The sequence below is a fragment of the Bombina bombina genome, chromosome 8 (assembly GCF_027579735.1).
Source record: "Bombina bombina isolate aBomBom1 chromosome 8, aBomBom1.pri, whole genome shotgun sequence".
NCBI lineage: Eukaryota > Metazoa > Chordata > Amphibia > Anura > Bombinatoridae > Bombina > Bombina bombina.
In genome coordinates, this window is record NC_069506.1 from 333,912,674 (window position 1) to 333,935,313 (window position 22,640).

At 38.9% G+C, this 22,640-nt stretch overlaps 1 protein-coding gene across 8 annotated transcripts in view; it reads right to left on the reverse strand.

Moving 5' to 3' along the window:
- The window catches only part of ST3GAL4 (ST3 beta-galactoside alpha-2,3-sialyltransferase 4), a 722,373-nt gene that overhangs the window by 272,625 nt on the left and 427,108 nt on the right, over positions 1-22,640 (reverse strand). Inside the window, exon 1 of one of the 8 annotated variants that reach the window (XM_053691560.1) lies at positions 9,294-9,379. The exons of the other annotated variants lie outside the window; for them this stretch is intronic. Within the exon in view, the coding sequence (XP_053547535.1) occupies positions 9,294-9,326 (33 nt within the window). The 5' untranslated portion in view covers positions 9,327-9,379. Of the gene's footprint in view, positions 1-9,293; positions 9,380-22,640 lie in introns of those variants that run through there. 8 annotated transcript variants of the gene reach the window in all.

A 22,640-nucleotide genomic window follows, 5' to 3' on the forward strand; every position in this document is an offset into this window, starting at 1 on the left:
CGGGAAATGGGAGAAAAAATAAATTTGTCAGAAAAAAAATCTACTGCTTATATGAAATTCAGAACAGGTGTTATTGTCTTATCTTGTTCTTATGTACTTGTTAATTATGTAATTCTACTGCACTGAGTGGTCTATTAATACACTTAGATTTCATAATTACCTTTCTTTATTCTTTCCTCTTAGCTATATATATATATATATATATTCATATATTAAAGTCTTTCCTTATAGGTTGTTTTTTTTAGACCATGGCATTCTAATTTATTTACATCTATCCAAAGATATGTCTCTAGAACTGTACCTAACCTTCAACATAAGAATTATAAAATGGCATAAAAACCTCACCTTTTCTGCTGGCGATACCTTTTCCTACTAAGCATCATAGTGACTTTCCCTGCATTATTTAGTCCTGTTCCGAGCTCATGTGCAGCAATTGCTGACGCTGATTATTCTCTGCAGGTCATGCAGTACAAGTACAACATATATACAGTTTGCTGGTGTGTACATTGCTTAGCAAATAATGCATTTTTCAGACATTACATTTTTATTGTAGAAGATTCACAGCCCAGGCCCCCATGTAAAGCATACTTAGGGACTTAAAGGGATATAATATCCATAATACCAAAGCACTTGAAAGGGATGCAGCATAATTGTAAAAAGCAGTGTAGAAAATACTACCTGAACATTCTATGTAAAAAAGGAAGATATTTTACCTCAAATTTCTTCAGCTTCCAAGAATAAGTGCTCTGGGAACAGTTATTCTTCATCTACTGTAAGTTGCATGTTGAGAAAAAATCCCATTGAATCAGCTTCATCAGTGCTGATATCAAAATTGCTTTTACTGTGATCTCATGAGATTTCACTGAAATCAAGCAAGATTTCATAGTAAAACTCCAATAAACGGAGGGAAATAACAGGACTATGCCCGCACATGCCCGATGGGCGCTCCTTTGCAAGTCCTGGGACTAGCTTCATGATGCTTAAAGTCCCTTTACAATGGGATATGGCCACTGAGGAAACTTTGAAGTAAAATATCTTCTTTTTATGTAGTGATGCTCAAGTAATTGTTCCTATACAGAATTTGCTGCAGCACGTCTCTTTTGCGAAGAAAAAATAGCAAATTAAAAATGACTTTATCTACTGGATTTTTGTAATAATTTAATTGTCAGAAAAGAACAAAAGAAGTACAAAGCAAAAGACAAACTCCACAATAGGTGAACAAGACACAACTGAGATGATATCCCTAGACAGCAAGTCAGCTGTTCTACCTAATAACATATAATCGCCCTGTTTAAAGGGATATTCTCAACAGATTTTTTTTTTATGATTCAGACAGAGCATGCAATTTTAGGCAACTTTGTAATTAACTCCTATTATCAATTTTTCTTCATTCTCTTGCTATCTTTATTCAGCCACCAATCAGCAAGCACTACCCAGGTTCTGAACCAAAAATGGGCCGGCTTCAAAGCTTGGATTCCTGCTTTTTCAAATAAAGATAGCAAAGGGGATGAAGAAAAATTGATAATAGGAGTAAATTAGAACGTTGCTTAAAATCACATGCTCCATCTAAATCATGAATGAAAAAATTTGGGTTTAGTACCCCTTTAAGGAATTCCACTTTATGCTCTATTTTTCAGAATGCATCCACAGCACTACACAGGGTCTTACTGTAATTTGAAATAATAATTCCTGTGTTACTGTCAGTTAGGTCCCATGGAGACTATAACTAACTTTTGGATTTAAGCATCCTGAATTTATACTATTGTATTTGATGGTCAATTATACATCCAACTAATTTGTCTATACCTCCACGTTTTTTGTTTATTTTCTGTGTTTTACGTTCACTACTCAAAGGGCGGGAGCAGTGGACTCTCCTCCCACAGATGGAAATAAAATTATCAGGTAAGCATAATTTATGTTTTCCATCTTAATGGAAGCAGAGTCCACTGCTTCATTCATTACTTGTGGGAACAAATACCCAAGCTCTAGAGGACACTGAATGAAAAAAACAGGAGGGAGCATCTCGTTCCCCCCTGATGGTTGATGTAAGCCACTGAGGATATATTGTCTGATTGGAATCTGATAAACTGGGACGAACCCAGCAGAGGCCCAGCCTTCAGAGCATTGTATATTGCTTGAAGAACTAAAATGCGATCGGGAGTCCATAGGCCCTGTGCCTTCTTGGCACCCCAAACAGCTCCCTCTCCTGACATACAACCGTAGTCATAATCACCCAGGATGGTCTTGAGACGGACATCCCTTGGGGCAAGTGATCCGGACAAAATCACCAGAGAGTGATTCTCTCTATCTGTTGTCCAGAGAAATCTGTTGAGACAGACCCAAATGATCGCAGTTTCACTGCTTCAGCATGCACAGTTGCAACAGTCTGAGGTGAAACCTGGCAAAGAAAATTATGTCCATGCTGGACACCATGAAACCAATCACATCCATACACCGAGCCACAGATGGCCTTAAGGAGGTCTGGAGGGCAAGACATGTTGAAGCTAGCCTGCAACATCTCTGGTCTGTTAGAAAAATTCTCATGTCTATTGAGACTTCCACCCTGGTACTTGATACAAGAAAACTCTCTCTAGATTTATCTTCCATCCATGGGATCGAAGAAGACAGAGGAGAAATTAAGAATGGTCCACTCTCCAAAAAACTTATTGGAGAATGCTACGTTGGCCAAGAATCAAACCCGGGTCAACTACTTGGAAGGCAGTTATGCTCACCACTATACCAGCTAGACCAAACAGAAGATCAATAAACTAGAAGTGCTACTCCAGGAACGCAAACCCTAGGAACTGGAAGTGGTCCTTGAGGATTGGTACATGAAGGGAGCATCCTTCAGATCTATCTTGGTTAAGAACTAACCTTCTCGAACGAGGGGAAGAATGGACCTATTGTCTCCCTCTTGAACAAGGGGACCTTGAAAAACTTGTTTAAGCACTTCAGGTCCAAATCGGATGTAAAATTCCCTCCTTCTTTGGAACCACGAAAAGGTCTGAATAGTATCCCAAACCTCTCACTGCGATAGGCACAGACACAATAACTCCTAAGAAAACAGATCTTGTACGCACTCCAGAAAGGCTTCCCTCCTTTCTGATCAGGAAGACAGAGAAAGGAGGAACTGCCCTTGGGTGGCTGAGACTTGAAACCTATATTGTGACCCTCTGAGCTATGACTTCCAGGACCCATGGATCCTGCACGTCCCTGAACCAAGCGACTGAAAAGAGCGAAAGATTGCCCCCTACATGATCCAGAAGATGACCGGGGACTGCCCGTTCATGCCTACTTAAACTCGGCAGGCTTCTTGCTCTGCTTGGATTTATTCCAGGACTGAGCCGGCTCCCAAGAGCTCTTGGTTTGCTCAGGCTTTGCGGAGGACTGCTGACATGGGCTTTAACAAAACAAAACAAAAAAATTGTCCCATAGCCTCTTTCATATTCTCTTGCAGTAGAAGGGCACCCTTACCCCCTGTGACCATGGAGATAATGTGACAAAAGGCAAAGAATGACTGAGGGATGAGGGGAGTGGGGGAGGTATTTAAGCCTTTGGCTGGGGTGTCTTTGCCTCCTCCTGGTGGCCAGGTTCTTAATTCCCACAAGTAATGAATGAAGAAGTGGACTCTCCTCCCATTAAGATGGAAATAAATTTGTCAGAAAATAATCTACTGCTTATTTAAAATTTACAGTAGGTGTTAAATCATTGTCTTTTTTATGCACTTGTTAATTATGCAATTCTACTGCCTTGAGTTGTCCCTTAATATTTTTCACAGTCACAACGTTTAAAAGATAAAAAAATCCTATTATATACGTGTATTGGGGAAAATACCTCTTTTCAAAACTGAAATCCATTCATATGCATTATCATTTTTGTGTCTCTTAACAGTAGACAACCAAAAGCTTGAGAGGAAAAAAAATCCAATTACACTCTCAAGATTGCCGCATCCAAACAACAGGAGCTAAATCAGCACACACGTAAAATATAAAAAGGGAATAAAAAAGAATAGGACAATGTCACAGGATAATAATATATTGTCATTTTTGGTGGAATTTGAAATGTATTCCAAACTGCCACAATCAAATGAATCAAAAGGAAACCAACATAGTGTAATTCTACTCAACAAGTTTTGCTACTTAAAAAGGGACGTGACATCCAATACGTTTCCTTCCTGATTCAGATAGAGAATGCCATTTTAAACACGTTTCCAATGTACTTATATTATCTAATTTGCTTCATTCTCTTGGTATCTTTTGTTGAAGGATCAGTCAATGACAAGAGGCATATATGTGCAGCCACCAGTCAGCAGCTTCTAAACCTACCAAGGTACACTTTTATAAAAAAAAAAGTACATTAAAATAATTAAACTAATTAGATAATAGAAATAAATTGGAAAGTTATTTAAAAAGTACATGCTATATCTGATTCTATCTGCTCTCTCTGAATCATTAGGCTTTATGTCCCTTTAAACTTGCTTTCAGCTAGAATGATGGAAATTCCATACAATGTGATGTCAGCTAAAAGAAAGTCATGTGATCTAATATGCATTTCTATGGCTGAAGTTAGATACCGGTTTACAAAAGAAGAAGTACAACAAACCCCAGCAACCAGTAATTCCTGCATATCGACTGACTTGCGGGATCAGACTGATACACTTCAGGAACGTTTTCCTCTGTGAAAAGCACAACTGGGATTCTTTTTCTGCACATATTTGTATTGTACCCTGGGGAAAGTCTCCCTAAGGATGATGGGGGTAACCAGACTCCCTTCCCAATGTGCTGAGAGGGATATGGCTGCACCTCATTGACGAAGCCCAAAGGAGGCCAAAACAATCGTCTGCGTTTGACATTTCCTTTGTTCAGAGGAGAATTGCTTGGGGCTGGACTAACCTAGCTAGGCGGCATCAGACTTATATACTTCAGGAAAGTTGTTTACCTCTATGAAAAGCAATCGGGCTAAAATAAGCTACTCCCAGGTGGTAACTGGGCCAAGAACAAGCCACTGGCAGACTGCTTCTCTTTCTATATATATTTATATGTGTTTAACCCCCGCATATGGGTTAAAAGCATAGGTAAAATTTGCTCCAGGGCAATGAACTACTGGTACAAACAGAACACATCTGGTGAACCAATGACAAGTGGCATATGTGTGTAGTGAATAATCACCAGCTAGCTCCCAGTAGTGCATTCCTGCTCCTGAGCCTTCATACAAAGTTGTCAACAAAAGGATAACAAGAGAATATAGTGGGGAAAAAAACAACAGACTATCTTGTCTATGTATGACATGCTATGGTATTGTCACAGGATGGGAGCCCAGTCCCACTCTGACTCCTGTCACATTCCCTTCAATATAAATGTCTTACAAGCCGGTCTGTCATGTTCCCAACATGCCCTGACCCCACACAGGATGTAAATCTGCCTAAATGAACCTTATTCATTTGCTACTGGTGTATGCTCTAATCACTTAACCTGGAGGCTTGCTATATTTAGCTTCATAACTAAAACCAAGTTGCCATAAAATCAGTTAAAAGCTGGTTATTTAAATGGACATTAAAGTGATGGTAAACTCACTATAATCACTTTTTATGAATTGAGCGGAATCATCCAATTAAACGTATTAGCGCTTTTATTTCCCGCTACCTTACCTGCAATAATTCATTTCCATTAGTATAATATTGCTGCCTGTCAATCGTGTAATACAACCTATTACCGCTATACATTTTTTTTCTTCAAGTATCCAATCAGAATACTGTCCATCTGGCTCGCTTTAGTTTATGTGCGGTATCAATGAGCATGCATGTAGTTGCGCAATCTTAGTTTACTTCTGATCTCCTCTTCAGTCTTCATGCGCGTTAATGATACAGGTGCGCATGCGTACAGGCTCCGAGGAATAGAATGAGTGACGTATGCAACCATGGAATTGGAGTTTCGTTCATAGATCACTATGAGCATGCACATTAGTATCCTAATTATCGGGAGTATGCAATGATGGGGAGGTATGTAGTGGGTGGTATTGCTATATACATCACTTGTTGGAAGGGAAAAATATCTTAGTGGGTGGAGTAAAATTAGAAAAAAAATATCTTCCGGGCTCTACTTTATATACATATTTAAAAGGTAATAGAGTTAATTTTAATACTTTCCTTTTTCGCAGTTGTACTTTAGCAATACAATTATAGTAAAACACTATAGGCAATAATCAATTGTTTGCCATCACTTTAAAGAGAGAGTCTACTTGAAAATGTTTATTGTTTAAAAAAAGATAGATATTCCCTTTATTACCCATTCCCCAGTTTTGCATAACCAACACTGATATTAATACATTTATTACTTCTGTGATTACCTTGTATCTAAGCCTCTGCAGACTGCCCCCTTATCTCAGTGCTTTTGACAGACTAGCATTTTAGCCAATCAGTGCTGACTCATAAATGACTCCACAGGAGTGAGCACAATGGTATCTATATGACACACACAAACTAGCACTTTCTAACTGTGAAAAACTGTCAAAATGCACTGAGATAAGAGGCAATTTTCAACAGTTTAGAAATCAGTTTGAACCTAGCTAGGTTTAGCTTTTAAAAAAAAAAATAATACCAAGAGAACAAAGTGAATTTGACGATAAATGTAGAATTGGAAAGTTGTTTAAAATTTGCTGCCCTATCTGAATCATGAAAGTTTAAATTTTGACTAAACTGCCCCTTTAAGCACTAAATAAATTTCATGCACTCCCCTCCTCATGCAATAGAAATTCATGTTGAATATAGTAGACTTCATCATGAACTTCTGTGCTAAACTATTAATAATTATTGTATCCTTCAGGGCTTAAAACGTGCTAAATATTTTAACAACTTTCCAATTGTATTATCTAATTTGTTTCACTCTCTTGGAATCCTTTATTGAAAAGCATGCCTAGGTAGGCTCAGGAACAGCAATGCATTACTGGGAGCTATCTTCTGATTGGTGGCTGTACAGATAAGCCTGTTGGCATTGGCTCACCCAGTGTATTCAGCTTGCTCCAAGTAGCGCATTTCTGCTCATTGAATAAAGGATACTTAGAGAACAAAGCGTTTGATAATAGAAGGATCATGGAAAGTTGATTAAAATTGTATATTGTAACTAAATCCTGAAAGAAAAATTTGGGTTTCATATCCCTTTAAGTTGCTCTGGTTAAAATGTTAAACACCCATGTGTAACAGCAGATTGCGCTCTATACTTTGTGCAAAGTCCTGCAAAACATAATGCACCCAGCTCTATTGAAAGAGCTCCACTTGCAATCAAACCCTATACAGATATTGCCTATTTACTCCTCGTCTGCCTAAGGCACAGCAACACATTGCATAGCAATTCATTACACTCCTGACGCAAGAGGGTACAAATAAATATGCATCAATGCTGAGAACTGTAGGGGATATTCATTCCATGGCCAAAACAAATTCATCTGAAGCAGTTTCCCTGTACCCAAAGTGACGTCATCCAGCTCGTGAGTTAAACTCTATACACAGAGACTTGCATCAATGCCACGGCTAAGGGGAAACACAAGAGCTCATTGGTGCAAGGCATGACGATATAAACACTCTCTTAGCACTAGAAATGCATCAGTAATACAGAGCTAATGCAACTCTGTAATTTCTCAGATATTCAGCAGATTAGTAATCATATAGAACACATCCTTTAAAATAAAGAGTTTTAGAATCCTGAGCTTCAGAAATAATCAGTCTGGTTTTGTATAAAGCCATTTTCTCAAAACATCTGATACGTGCAGTTTATATGTAAAGTAAGCAAATTTATTACATAACATTATACATTTGTTTGGAATTTATGGAAAACACCCACACAGATAAATACACACACACACACACAAATAAATACACACACACACACACACACACAGATAAATACACACACACACACAGATAAATACACACACACACACACACACACACAGATAAATACACACACACACACACACACAGATAAATACACACACACACAGATAAATACACACACACACACACAGATAAATACACACAGATAAATACACACACACAAATACACACACACAAATACACACACACAAATACACACACACAAATACACACACACAAATACACACACACACACACACACAAATACACACACAGATAAATACACCCACACACACACACACACACAGATAAATACACACACACACACAGATAAATACACACACAGATAAATACACACACACACACACACAGATAAATACACACACACACAGATAAATACACACACAGATAAATACACACACACAGATAAATACACACACACAGATAAATACACACACACACACACACACACAGATAAATACACACACACAGATAAATACACACACACAGATAAATACACACACAGATAAATACACACACACACAGATAAATACACCCACAGACAGATAAATACACACACACACACAGAGATAAACACACACACAGATAAATACACACAGATAAATACACACACACACATTAAATCACTCCTTTTGCATGGATAAAAAGGCGAATAAGCTGTTACAAACACATTATTCTGGAATGTTTCAGCAAGCAGTTTTGATTCTCAAAAACTATTTGGAATGAGTCAAGCTTTATCCACACCACAGCCAACAATGTGCTCAATATCTTAAAATATTAATTTCTCTAATAAAATGTCAAAACTTTCGACATACTTTTATACCATAGTGAATAACGTATGGGTTCAATATTCTTTTTAAAAAGTTGATGTCATCTTCAGTAGTATAACTGATTAGACTTGTTACCTATTGCACCTTGTCCATACACTAATTTACAAACAAACAGTAAATAAGCATTAAAGTATTCCGATTATAAAATGGCAATAATATGTAAAACTTTTAACAGTGACCTGAGTCTCTACACACATAGTACCACATTTTTGCCTTTTCTTGTTTAGTCCCTATGCATTTTCACTCAGTATTCTAATGGTTATCAACACTGCAATATTTACTGATTTTAGATGTACAGCTCTGCACTGGTAAAGCGACACATACTTCCTAGTAACTAGAATAATCTTTTGAAAGCTCTTGTTAAATAAAATGTAGATTAAATGTGATAACAGCAGATATCAACTCTCACTGAGCATCTTTGTACAGCAGTCTGGAACAGATGACTCATCAGCACCTGATAAACTTTAGACTGGTGAAGGATATCTACCCCAAATACAAGTCAGCTCCACTTGTACACAATACAATGTAAAATCACTGAGTTATGATACAATTGTATCTATCAGGGTTACTGTTACCTCATTGTGCACTTCCGGTAGTCTGTTATCCATGCTGGTCTACTTAGAATATTACAGCTTTACTAGACACCTTTATTAGCTACCACTTTTCTCTCCTTCCTATACACAAGTGTGATCACTGCTACCCAGCAGAGATGGGAGGGGATTACTTCTGGAAATTAGGAGCATAATAATGCTATGTGTTTACCCCTGGGCTGCCAAAGATATTTGTAACACATTGCTCAGCAAAGCACTGCAGAATTCGTTGGCAGCCAAGGGGTGAAACTATTTTATTTATCTGTGCTTACTACACAGTTTCATTTGAGAAGCTAAAAACATCCTACTAATTAGCATACAACATAATTATTCAAAACTAATATCTGGTATGGATTCTACATCCTGATGGAAGAGAAGGAGTTAACATTTCAAGGGTTATATGTTTATTACATGGTTTATTATATCAACATCAGAGATTTTAGTTGTGTTTACACCATCCCCCGACAATTAGGTTTAATGATCCAAACCACTTGCTGAAAGCACTCAGTCTCTGCCCAGTACACCCAGAAGGCTCTGTGTATTATTCAGCAGACGGAAAATGTCCTCAGATGATTTCTTACCAAGTAGATGGATTCAGGAAATACAGTAATAGCCACCCCATGACACAAACAGTCATAGCTAATGTGTATGCATGTACAATCTGGTAGGTGAGGATAGGAGAGCGTTATATATAAATTATATATATAACAGATGGATAGACCGACTGATAGAGGGAGATTAGCAAAGAGTGAGAGATAAATATATCTTTCCCTGTCTATGTCTCAATCTCTCTCTTTGTCTCTAAATCTTTATATAATTACTATTTGTTTTTTAAAAGACTGGAAAACTTGGCTATAGTATATGAGTCAAGGAAAACAGAGTTACTAGTTCACTTATACAGTACAGGATTAAAGGGACAGTCAACACTAAAATTGTTATTTAAAAAGATAGATAACGCATTTACTACCCATTCCCCAGTTTTGCACAACCAACATTGTTATATTAATTTACTTTATAACATTTTAACCTCTACATTTCTGCCAGAGACTGCTAGTTCATGTGGGCATATAGATAACATTGTGCTTATGCCCGTAGTTGTGCCTGACACTGCACTAATTGGCTAAAATGCAAGTCAACAGATAAATAAATAGCCATGTGATCAGGGGACTCAGAAGAGACTTTAGATACGTACAAGGTAAAACGTATATTAATATAATTATGTTGGCTGTGCAAAACTGGGGAATGGGTAATAAAGGGATTATCTAGCTTTTTAAACAAAAAAAATTGAGTTGACTGTCCCTTTAAGCCTAATTTCTTACTCAACCTCTTACGATCTGAGTTTAGTGGACATTTCTAGATGTCTTATACAGTATAACATGACATACGGTGAGTATTGGGCAGAGACTAGGGCCTGCGGACAGAGATAGTAATGTCCAGTTTCAGGGCTTGGCTGTCTAGCAGGGTCACTTTCTAGGACATATAAAGAGAAGGAGGGTGGGATAACAAGACAGAGTCCATAAACCAGAGCCATCACCACTAATAGTGGGGTAGTCGGTAGCTCTATATAAAATGCATCATATTCATAAAGTTTAATACTTTTTTTTTCATCCAATGACAGTTCTAGTAGTTCTATGAGCAGAGATGCAGAGACAGATGATTCAGGGGCTTGATTCAGGGGTTTGGGGTGTGGTTATGTGTCCCGGGAGCACCAGGGAACTCTGCGCCTCTGTAGATCTGCCCCTTGTGTTTGCCTTAGCTGGACATCACTAGATATTGCCCCATTGCATGATGGTCTGAAAACCCATCTTGCTCAAATTACAGTTGGGCTTTCTTTTGAATACAGCCTCATATGGCTATGATCAAGAATTCCCTTTCCATGTGCATCATATGTGTTTTTTGTGGTCTTTTTAAATTCAGACTTATTTCTTATCATACAAAAATCCAGCAATAAGTCAATCACAAAGTTTTCAAATGCATTCCTGACATAATAACACCGCCTATACCTTCAATTGGGAACAACTGTAATAGAGGTATTTCAATTTATCAGAAAACACTTTTCCAACATCTTTTCAATGGACTTTGGACATTTATTCACCATATACAGGCCTGTTTTTGCACATGTAATAAACCAAATCATTTGTGGTCAATAAAAAAATAATTAAAAAGGACAAATTCTTTGTTTTATTTATTTATTCATTAACAATTATGGAATGTGAGGCAAATTATTTGAGAACAAAGGTTTAAAAGTATTTAAAAAATGCATTGCAGGCCAGAGAAACACCTCTTAAAAAGCCTCTTGAAAGTTGTTTATATAAACCAGCTCCAGCACACATCAACCAATCACCGTGTAGAATGTAGAAGTGTCAGGGTTCTCCAGACAATCTAGAGGTGCTGGGAAGAAAATACTACAGTTTTCAGAGTTACATTTACAGAAAAAGGGGACACAATAACTAAAGGGACATGAAAACCAAAAAAAAGTCTCTTGATTGAGATAGAGCTTACAGATTTAAACAAGTTTCTAATTTACTTATATTATTACAAATGTATATGTTTCATTCTCTGTGCATCCTTTGTTCAAGATGCAGCAATGCATTACAGGCAGTTAGCTGAACACATCGGTTGAGCCAATAACAAGCGGTATATATGTGCAGCCACCAATCAGCAAAGGCCTCCCAGTAGTGCACTGCTGCTCCCAAGTCTTCCTAGTTATGATTTTCAACAAAGGATATCAAGAGAATGAAGCAAATGTGATAATGGAAGTAAATTGGAAAGGTGTTTAAAATTGTATGATCTATCTGAAAGTCATGTTCGGATTCACGTTCCTTTAAATAATAAGTATACTGCAAAGTTCTTTTACTACATATAATTACACATTCTATTATAGTCTAATTTGTCGTTAAACTACCAATATGACTTATTCAAACTGAAGTAGCTTAAAGGGACAGTCTACTTGATTTTTTAATGTTTAAAAAGATAGATAACACCTTTACTACCCCTTCCCCAGCTTTCCACAACCAACATTGCTAGATTAATATACTTTATAACCTCTAAACCCCTGCAGGCCACCTCTTATCTCTTATTAGCTTTTCACAACCACACAGTGCTATTTCATATATGCCATATAGATAACATTGTGCTTACCTCTGTGGAGTTATGCAGGAGTCAGGACTGATTGGCTAAAAAGCAAGTTCGTAACTAACACGGAGATAAGGGTGTAGTTTGCTCAGGCTTAAATACAAGATAATAAGTATATTAATATAACATTGTTTATTACCCACTTCCCAGTCTCTGCATAATCAAGTGATCATCAATTTCTTTAAAACAATAAAAAAATTAAAGTAGACTGTCCCTTTAACATTATTTTTGCATACAAATTCAAACGAAGTGTAATTTAGCCGGAGTCTAATTAGTAGTCTGTGCTTAGATTCTAGCAGGAAAACAAATCTCTCCAGTTTCGGTGCTCTTCTAGGGGGCTCATTAAGATTTGAAGATACCTACTGGATTTGTGAATGGCACTACATGATAACTGAAAAGGAGAGATTAACCTCACTGATGAGTTCTATGAATTTTCGATGTTAATTGCTTGCACAACCTTATATCAGTCAAATCCCACCTGTTATTGTAGCCCGCAGATAGCGCTGTATGTGCATATAAATACTGTTATTGAAAGTGCCTAGCCCGCAGACAGCGCTGTATGTGCATATAAATACTGTTATTGTAAGTGCCTAGCCCGCAGACAGCGCTGTATGTGCATATAAATACTGTTATTGTAAGTGCCTAGCCCGCAGATAGCGCTGTATGTGCATATAAATACTGTTATTGTAAGTGCCTAGCCCGCAGACAGCGCTGTATGTGCATATAAATACTGTTATTGTAAGTGCCTAGCCCGCAGACAGCGATGTATGTGCATATAAATACTGTTATTGAAAGTGCCTAGCCCGCAGACAGCGCTGTATGTGAGTATAAATACTGTTATTATAAGTGCCTAGCCCGCACAACTTTCAAGAAGCTTTTTAAGAGGTGTTTCTCTGGCCTGCAATGCATATTTTAAATACTTTTAAACCTTTGATTTCAAATAATTTGCCTCACTTTTTCTAAAATGTCACATTGCATTCCCTTGATAAATTTGCCTACTGCTCAGGAGCTTGCTTCAATTTTTGCCCGGGAGGTCTTCCGTTTACATGGGTTACCCAAGGAGATAGTGTCGGACCAGGGTAGCCAGTTTTTCTCCAGATTTTGGCGTTCCTTTTGTGCTCAAATGGGGATCCAGCTTTCCTTCTCCTCGGCAAATCACCCTCAATCCAATGGGGCTGCGGAACGGTCTAATCAAGCTCTGGAACAGTTCCTCCATTGCTATGTCTTAGATCACCACAATAATTGGTCTGAACTTTTACCTTGGGCAGAGTTTGCTCGTAATAGTGCTATTAATGCTTCCTCCAAGTTATCCCCGTTTATGGTGAATTATGGGTTTCAACCATCCTTGTTGCCCGATTCATTCATGTCTCAGAGTATTCCGGCTTTGGAGGAGCATCTCCGGCAACTCCGTTCAACTTGAACCTTTGTGTGCCTTCCAATAAACTGGCTCCCTGTTATGTTGGTCCTTTTCGAATACTCCGACGGGTCAATCCTGTGGCCTACGCTCTTGACCTTCCTCCTGCAATGCGCATCTCCAATGTTTTTCATGTCTCCCTCTTGAAACCATTGGTTTGTAATCGGTTTACCACTGTGTTGCCTCGTCCCCGTCCTATCTTTGTTGACAACCATGAGGAGTATGAGGTCAGCAGCATTATTGACTCTCGTATGTCCAGGGGCTGAGTACAGTATTTGGTTAACTGGAGGGGCTACGGTCCGTAGGAGCGTTCTTGGGATCCCTCCTCTGATGTTCATGCTCCCGCCCTCCTCCGTGCCTTCCATGCCCGTTTCCCCAATAAGCCTTTTGTCCTCCCGCGGGGGAGGGGGTCGTTGAGGGGATTGTACTGTCAGGGTTTTTTCCCTGTTTTGTTTGCCATGTGCTGCTGGCAGCCATTTTACTCACCTCTCTTGCTGACTATGGTGCATTGTGGGGGATGCTGCTCATTTCCTGCACTTCCTTTTATGGCCAGACTGGTGTGCATCATCCGTGTGAGACAGGATGCAGTCTCAGAATTGTGATGTCATCACTTATTATTTAAAGGGCCTCTGTTCAGTATGCTTTGCCTTTGCGTTGTCTCAGACCTGTTTGTGAGAGTTCCTGTGTATTACCTGGCTGTCTGACGTCCTTCCTGGTTCCTGATCCCTGGCTTGTTCCTGACTCTGACGTTTTCCTTGTTCCTGATTTCGGCTCGTCTGACTACTCACTTTGGCTCCTGACTCGGCTCATCTGACTACAAGCTCTGGTTTTGACTCCTGGCTTGTTATTTGTCTTGTGGACTTTTTCTTATTTTTTTTGTTATTAATAAAGGTGTGATTATTTTTGCACTTCTCGTCTCAGTCTGATTCCTGGCACCCTGACACAGAGCAAGCAGGATACAGTAAAATACAACTAAAATACAACAAAAATACATAGGGAGGAGGGAGAGAGAGAGAACTTACTTCAATGGTGATGGGAGCAGATAAGGGATACGGATGGACAATATTTAGGGTATTGCAGCAGTCACAAACGGGTAAAGGGATTAATCAAGCTGATACCTAGGTATCATTTGCTCATTGGCTTATAAGGAAAACTATATAAAAAAAAATAGTATCCTAAAAATCCTAACCAGTATTATGGTTTCAATGATGTTGGTAGGCGTGGCAGCTTAACACTTTGATAATTGCGTTAAAGGGACACAAAAGTCAAAATTAAATATTTATGATTTAGACAATTGTAATCAACTCTCCCATGCACTTCTATTATCACATTTGCTGTATTCTCTTTGGATATTTTGTTGAAAGCATAACAAGGAAGGCCCAGGAGCAGCACTGAATTGCTGGGAGCTAGTTGGTGATTGGTGACTGTGTATGTGTATGTGTATGTGTATGTGCATGTGCATATATATATATATATATATATATATATATATATATATACACACACACATATACATACACACACACTTATATACACACACTCGCACAGCACTTGTCATTGGCTCATTGGTTGTGTTCAGCTAGCTCCTAGTAGTGCATTGCTGCTCCCAGCTACTCTTCAACAAGAGAACCAAGCAAATCTTATAATAGAAGTAAATTGGAAAGCTGTATAAAATTGTATGTACTTTAATCCTCCACAATATTAATGGGATAGTACAGCTCTTTTATCTTTGTATTTTATTTATTTTTGAATACACTTGTTCAAGCTTCTAACTGAAGAACATTTGTTATGATTTAATTTGCCCATCCCTAAATTAGTAAATAGTCCAGCACCATAAGGTGGCGTTGGCCTCATCAGCCCGACCGGCGCATGTGCAGTACTAAGTGATGCAGGCAGTGAGCCAGATGCGGAATTAGTCGGCTATGAGCGATCCAGGCAAACAGCAGATGTTTATGACGCATCTGTCTCCTCAAGTCTCTGAATCCGCCTGTAATAAAACTGAACTCAGTAGCTCAATACCTACAAAGTGTCTGGCTGTAAATGTGCTAGTGGAAGTAGTGACTCATATTGGTTATTTTACAGGCAATGAAAAGACAACCTGTAGATTACATAACCTATATGAAGTCTATTAAACATACAATGTAATTGCAACATAGACAGCCAAGCTCTACACCTTCTATCATTGCTTAAAACAATTCACAAAGGCCATTGTTTTTATCCATGCAAGTACTGCAAATACCTGGGTACAGGTTCTGCTGTAGCCTTTTTTTTGTTTTTTGATCCGTTAAAGGGATATTAAAACTGTTTTCATAGTTGCATCTAACATAACACAATTGTAACAGGTATTAATTATTGTGCAAAAATAAAAATGCGGTGGGCTTGTCTTTTTAGGCAAACAAACCCTAGAGAGAAGTTGCGCACAAACGTACCTTTCCTGATTCAAAATCAGTTTTAAAATGAAGCTTTGTTTTGCTGGTCTAGGGAGATGCCTAGTACTCAAAAGCTGCTCTGTATTTCCTGCAATTGGTTCAGCCTGCCACACCCCTTTGAAAGTGTTGGTTCTTTCCTATAACAGTCTTATAAAATATTTACAAATACAACATGGTTCCTGACAGAAAATGATGCATCGAGTGTACCCATATTTAACCACATCTGATTGATCATTGGGTAGATACACTTTACTGTATAATGATGACATTTAAAGCCCGGCTGTAATCAGAGTGGACAATAGCTATAAGTAAACATTTGTCGGTCTGTTAAAGAGCATACCTAGGTAGGCATTGTGCATATGCCTGGAGCTCTACATAGCAGAAAATACTGCTGTCATCTAATGTTCTTGCATATATATATATATATATATAACATTCTCCAACAACTGCTACCTTATAGTGCTGACGAAACATACACCCTCCATAGCCTACTACTTTTTAGCAAGGATACTAAAAGAACACTCACCTAGATTACGAGTCGTGCGTAATTTTTTTTTTTTTTAACGCCCGCTGGTATTACGAGTCTTGAAATGACAGGCTCACCGCTCACTTTTTTGGCCAAACTCAGAAATACCGCAAATCCACTTACGTCAATTGCGTATCCTATATTTTCAATGGGACTTGCATAGCGCCGGTATTACGAGTCTGACCAAAAGTGAGCGGTAGACCCTCTCCTGTCAAGACTAGTACCGCATTTTAAAGTCAGTAGTTAAGAGTTTTACACTACAACGCCGTAGCATAAAACTCATAACTAAAGTGCTAAAAAGTACACTAACACCCATAAACTATCTATTAACCCCTAAACCGAGCCCCCCCCACATTGCAAACACTAAAATAAAAATTTTAACCCCTAATATGCCAAACCGGACATTGCCACCACTATAATAAATATATTAACCCCTAAACCGCCGCACTAGTTAAATATTATTAACCCCTAATCTGCCGTCCCTAACATCGCCGCCACCTACCTACATTTATTAACCCCTAATCTGCCGTCCACGTCGCCGCCACTATATTAAATGTATTAACCCCTAAACCTAAGTCTAACCCTAACCCTAACACCCCCTAACTTAAATATAATTACAATAAATCTAAATAAAAATTACTACAATTACCTAAATTATTCCTATTTAAAACTAAATACTTACCTATAAAATAAACCATAAGCTAGCTACAATATAACTAATAGTTACATTGTAGCTAGCTTAGGGTGTATTTTTATTTTACAGGCAACTTTGTATTTATTTTAACTTGGTACAATAGTTATTAAATAGTTATTAACGATTTAATAACTACCTAGTTAAAATAAAGACAAATGTACCTGTAAAATAAAACCTAACCTAAGTTACAATTACACCTAACACTACACTATGATTAAATTAATTACCTAAATTAAATACAATTAATTACAATTAAATTATCTAAAGTACAAAAAACAAACAAACACTAAATTACAGAAAATAATAAAATAATTACAAGATTTTTAAACTAATTACACCTAATCTAATCCCACAAACAAAATAAAAAAGCCCCCCAAAATAAAAAAGCCCTACCCTACACTAAATTACAAATAAATTACAAATAGCCCTTAAAGTAATCAGCTCTTTTACCTGTAAAAAAAAAAAAGTACAAATACCCCCCCAACATTAAAACCCACCACCCACACAACCAACCCTACTCTAAAACCCACCAAATCCCCCCTTAAAAAAAACCTAACACTAACCCCTTGAAGATCACCCTACCATGAGACGTCTTCACCCAACCGGGCAGAAGTGGTCCTCCAGACAGGCAGAAGTCTTCATCCAGACGGCATCTTCTATCTTCATCCATCCGGCGCAAGAGAGTGTCCATCTTCAAGACATCCGACGCGGAGCATCCTCTTCATTCTTACTAAATGTTGGTACCTTTAAGTGACGTCATCCAAGATGGTGTCCCTTCAATTCCGATTGGCTCATAGAATTCTATCAGCCAATCGGAATTAAGGTAGAAAAAATCATATTGGCTGATGCAAGACTCCAGATGAAGAGGATGCTCCGCGTCGTATGTCTTGAAGATGGACCCGCTCCGCGCCGGATGGATGAAGGTAGAAGATGCCGTCTGGATGAAGACTTCTGCCCGTCTGGAGGACCTCTTCTGCCCGGCTTGGATGAAAACTTCTGCTGTCTGGAGGACCACTTCTGCCCGGTTGGGTGAAAACGTCTGACAGTACGGTGATCTTCAAGGGTTTAATGTTAGGTTTTTTTAATGGGGGATTGGGTGGGTTTTAGAGTAGGGTTGGTTGTGTGGGTTTTAATGTTGGGGGGTATTTGTACTTTTTTTTTACAGGTAAAAGAGCTGATTACTTTGGGGCAATGCCCCGCAAAAGGCCCTTTTAAGGGCTATTTGTAATTTAGTGTAGGGTAGGGCTTTTTTTTATTTTCGGAGGCTTTTTTATTTTGTTAGGGGGGTTAGAGTAGGTGTAATTAGTTTAAAAATCTTGTAATTATTTTATTATTTTCTGTAATTTAGTGGGTTTTTTTTTTCGCACTTTAGATAATTGTATTTAATTGTAATTAATTGTATTTAATTTAGGTAATTAATTTAATTATAGTGTAGTGTTAGGTGTTAGTGTAACTTAGGTTAGGTTTTATTTTAAAGGTAAATTTGTCTTTATTTTAACTAGGTAGTTATTAAATAGTTAATAACTATTTAATAACTATTGTACCTAGTTAAAATAAATACAAAGTTGCCTGTAAAATAAAAATAAACCCTAAGCTAGCTACAATGTAACTATTAGTCATATTGTAATTATATTTAAGTTAGGGGGTGTTATGGTTAGACTTAGGTTTAGGGGTTAATACATTTAATATAGTAGTGGCGACGTTGTGGGCGGCAGATTAGGGGGTTAATAAATATAATGTAGGGTTCGGCGATGTTGAGGGCATCAGATTAGGGGTTCATAATTATAATGTAGGTGGCGGCGGTGTCCAGAGCAGCAGATTAGGGGTTATTAATATAATGCAGGTGACAGCGATGTCGGGGGCGGTAGATTAGGGGTTAATAATATAATGCAGGTGTCAGCGATGTCGGGGGCGGTAGATTAGGGGTTAATAATATAGTGCAGGTGACAGCGATGTCGGGGGCGGTAGATTAGGGGTTAATAATATAATGCAGGTGACAGCGATGTCGGGGCGGTAGATTAGGGTTAATAAGTGTAAGATTAGGGGTGTTTAGACTCGGGTTCATGTTAGGGTGTTAGGTGTAGACATAAAAAGTATTTCCCCATAGGAATCAATGGGGCTGTGTTAGGAGCTGAACGCTGCTTTTTTCCTATGGGGAAATCGTGCACGAGCACGTTTTACCTGCTCACCGCTAACGTAAGCATTGCTGGTATTGAGGTGAGATGTGGAGCTAAATTTTGCTCTTCGCTCACTTTTTTGCAGTTAACGCCGGGTTTCTAAAAACCCATAATACCAGTGCTGTCTGTAAGTGAGCGGTGAGCATAAACTGCTCGTTAGCACCGCACCTAACGCAAAACTCGTAATCTAGGTGACTGTTAATAGAATTTTATTTTTTTTAATGTAATTTGTATGAATGTTAATCCTAGTGTTACCCGGGTAATCCTGACATTACCATGTAAAGCCCAAATCATACATTGGGCTTTACATGGGTAATCCCAGGATTACCCAAAGTCTTCTGGATAAAGCCCAAAGTAATCCTAAAGTGCCTGGATAAAGTCCAAGTCTGAAAAAAGCGGATGATCGCTACCTGCTTTGCTTAAGTGCCTGAATAAAGCTGATGATCGCTACCTGCTTTGCTTACGTGCCTGAATAAAGCTGATGATCGCTACCTGCTTTGCTTAAGTGCCTGAATAAAGCTGATGATCTCTACCTGCTTTGTCTGGAAACAGTTAACTTTTTTCAAGCCAGCAGTTATCTGTGTTAAAACAGGTAGTTTGCAGCGTAGTGACATTTTGATAGGGGATTACCCACTAAATAGTGATGTATTGATTAATGGTGTATAGAATGCATTAATTCACCTGTGTGCATGCAGTGTGTATTGCACCGAGAGTAAAACCGGCTTCATATAGCAATACAAATTCTCCTACAATTCTCCCTTTAGTGAATAGACCTGGTAATGTTAATAAGGGGTTTCATCACCAGTTGTTGATAGGGGATTATTCACTAAATGTTAATAAGGGGTTTCATTAATAATTACTAACCAAGCGGCTGTGGGTAAAGCCTGATGTACTGTAATACCCCCACCTACACTATTTTTTTTGCCCCCACCTGGGGAATTCAAGGATGGTGCCCCGCCCATCCTCTGGCATCCACCCCAAGTGAACCTTGGGAATGAGGTTTACAAAAGGGGGCTTTGCCCACCTTAAACCCCCCGGCGGAGGCAAAAAAAACCCAGAATTTATGCTTACCTGATAAATTACTTTCTCTTGCGGTGTATCCAGTCCACGGATTCATCCTTACTTGTGGGATATTCTCATTCCCTACAGGAAGTGGCAAAGAGAGCACACAGCAGAGCTGTCCATATAGCTCCCCCCCTAGCTCCACCCCCCAGTCATTCGACCGAAGGTTAGGAGAAAAGGAGAAACCATAGGGTGCAGTGGTGACTGTAGTTTAACAAAAACCTCTCTCAAAAAATAGCCTCCGAAGAAGCAAAAGTATCGAATTTGTAAAATTTGGCAAAAGTATGCAGTGAAGACCAAGTCGCTGCCTTACAAATCTGTTCAACAGAAGCCTCATTCTTGAAAGCCCATGTAGAAGCCACAGATCTGGTGGAATGAGCTGTAATTCGTTCAGGAGGCTGCTGTCCAGCAGTCTCATAAGCCAATCGGATGATGCTTTTCAGCCAGAAGGAAAGAGAGGTAGCAGTCGCTTTCTGACTTCTCCTCTTACCAGAATAGACAACAAACAAGGATGATGTTTGTCTGAAATCCTTGGTTGCTTGCAAATAGAATTTCAAAGCACGAACCACATCAAGATTGTGTAATAGCCGTTCCTTCTTTGAAGCTGGATTAGGACACAGGGAAGGAACAATGATTTCCTGGTTAATATTCTTATTCTTTAGGAAGAAAACCAGGTTTGGTATGCAAAACTACCTTATCTGCATGGAACACCAGATAGGGTGAATTACACTGCAAAGCAGACAATTCTGAAACTCTTCAAGCAGAAGATATATCTACCAAAAACAAAACTTTCCAAGATAATAACTTAATATCTATGGAATGTAAAGGTTCAAACGGAACCCCTTGAAGAACTGAAATAACTAAATTTAGACTCCATGGCGGAGCCACAGGTTTATAGACAGGCTTGATTCTGACTAAAGCCTGAGCAAACGCTTGAACGTCTGGTACCTCTGCCAGACGCTTGTGTAAAAGGATAGACAGAGCAGATATCTGTCCCTTTAAGGAACTAGCTGACAAGCCTTTCTCCAATCCTTCTTGGAGAAAAGACAATATCCTTGGAATCCTAATCTTACTCCACGAGTAACCCTTGGATTCACACCAACAAAGATATTTCCGCCATATCTTATGGTAAATTTTCCTGGTGACAGGCTTTCTAACCTGGATCAGAGTATCTATAACTGATTCAGAGAAACCACGCTTAGATAGAATTAAGTGTTCAATCTCCAAGCAGTCAGCTGCAGAGAAACTAGATTTGGATGCTTGAATGGACCCTGTATTAGAAGATCCTGCCTCGTTGGCAGTGTCCAAGGTGGGACAGATGACATGTCCACTAGGTCTGCATACCAAGTCCTGCGTGGCCACGCAGGTGCTATCAGAATTACCGAAGTCTTCTCCTGTTTGATTCTGGCTACCAGACGAGGGAGAAGGGGAAACGGTGGAAAGACATAAGCCAGATTGAAGGACCAAGGCGCTACTAGAGCATCTATCAATGCCGCCTTGGGATCCCTGGACCTGGATCCGTAGAGAGGAAGTTTGGAGTTCTGACGGGACGCTATCAGATCCAATTCTGGAATGCCCCATAGCTGGGTCAGCTGAGCAAAAACCTCCGGGTGGAGTTCCCACTCCCCCGGGTGAAAAGTCTGACGATTTAGAAAATCCGCCTCCCAGTTGTCTACACCTGGGATGTGAATTGCAGATAGATGGCAGGAGTGATCCTCCGCCCACCTGATTATTTTGGTTACTTCCTTCATCGCTAGGGAACTCTTTGTTCCCCCCTGATGATTGATGTACGCTACAGTCGTGATGTTGTCCGACTGAAATCTGATGAACTTGGCCGCCGCAAGTTGAGGCCATATCTGAAGCGTGTTGAATATCGCTCTCAGTTCCAAAATGTT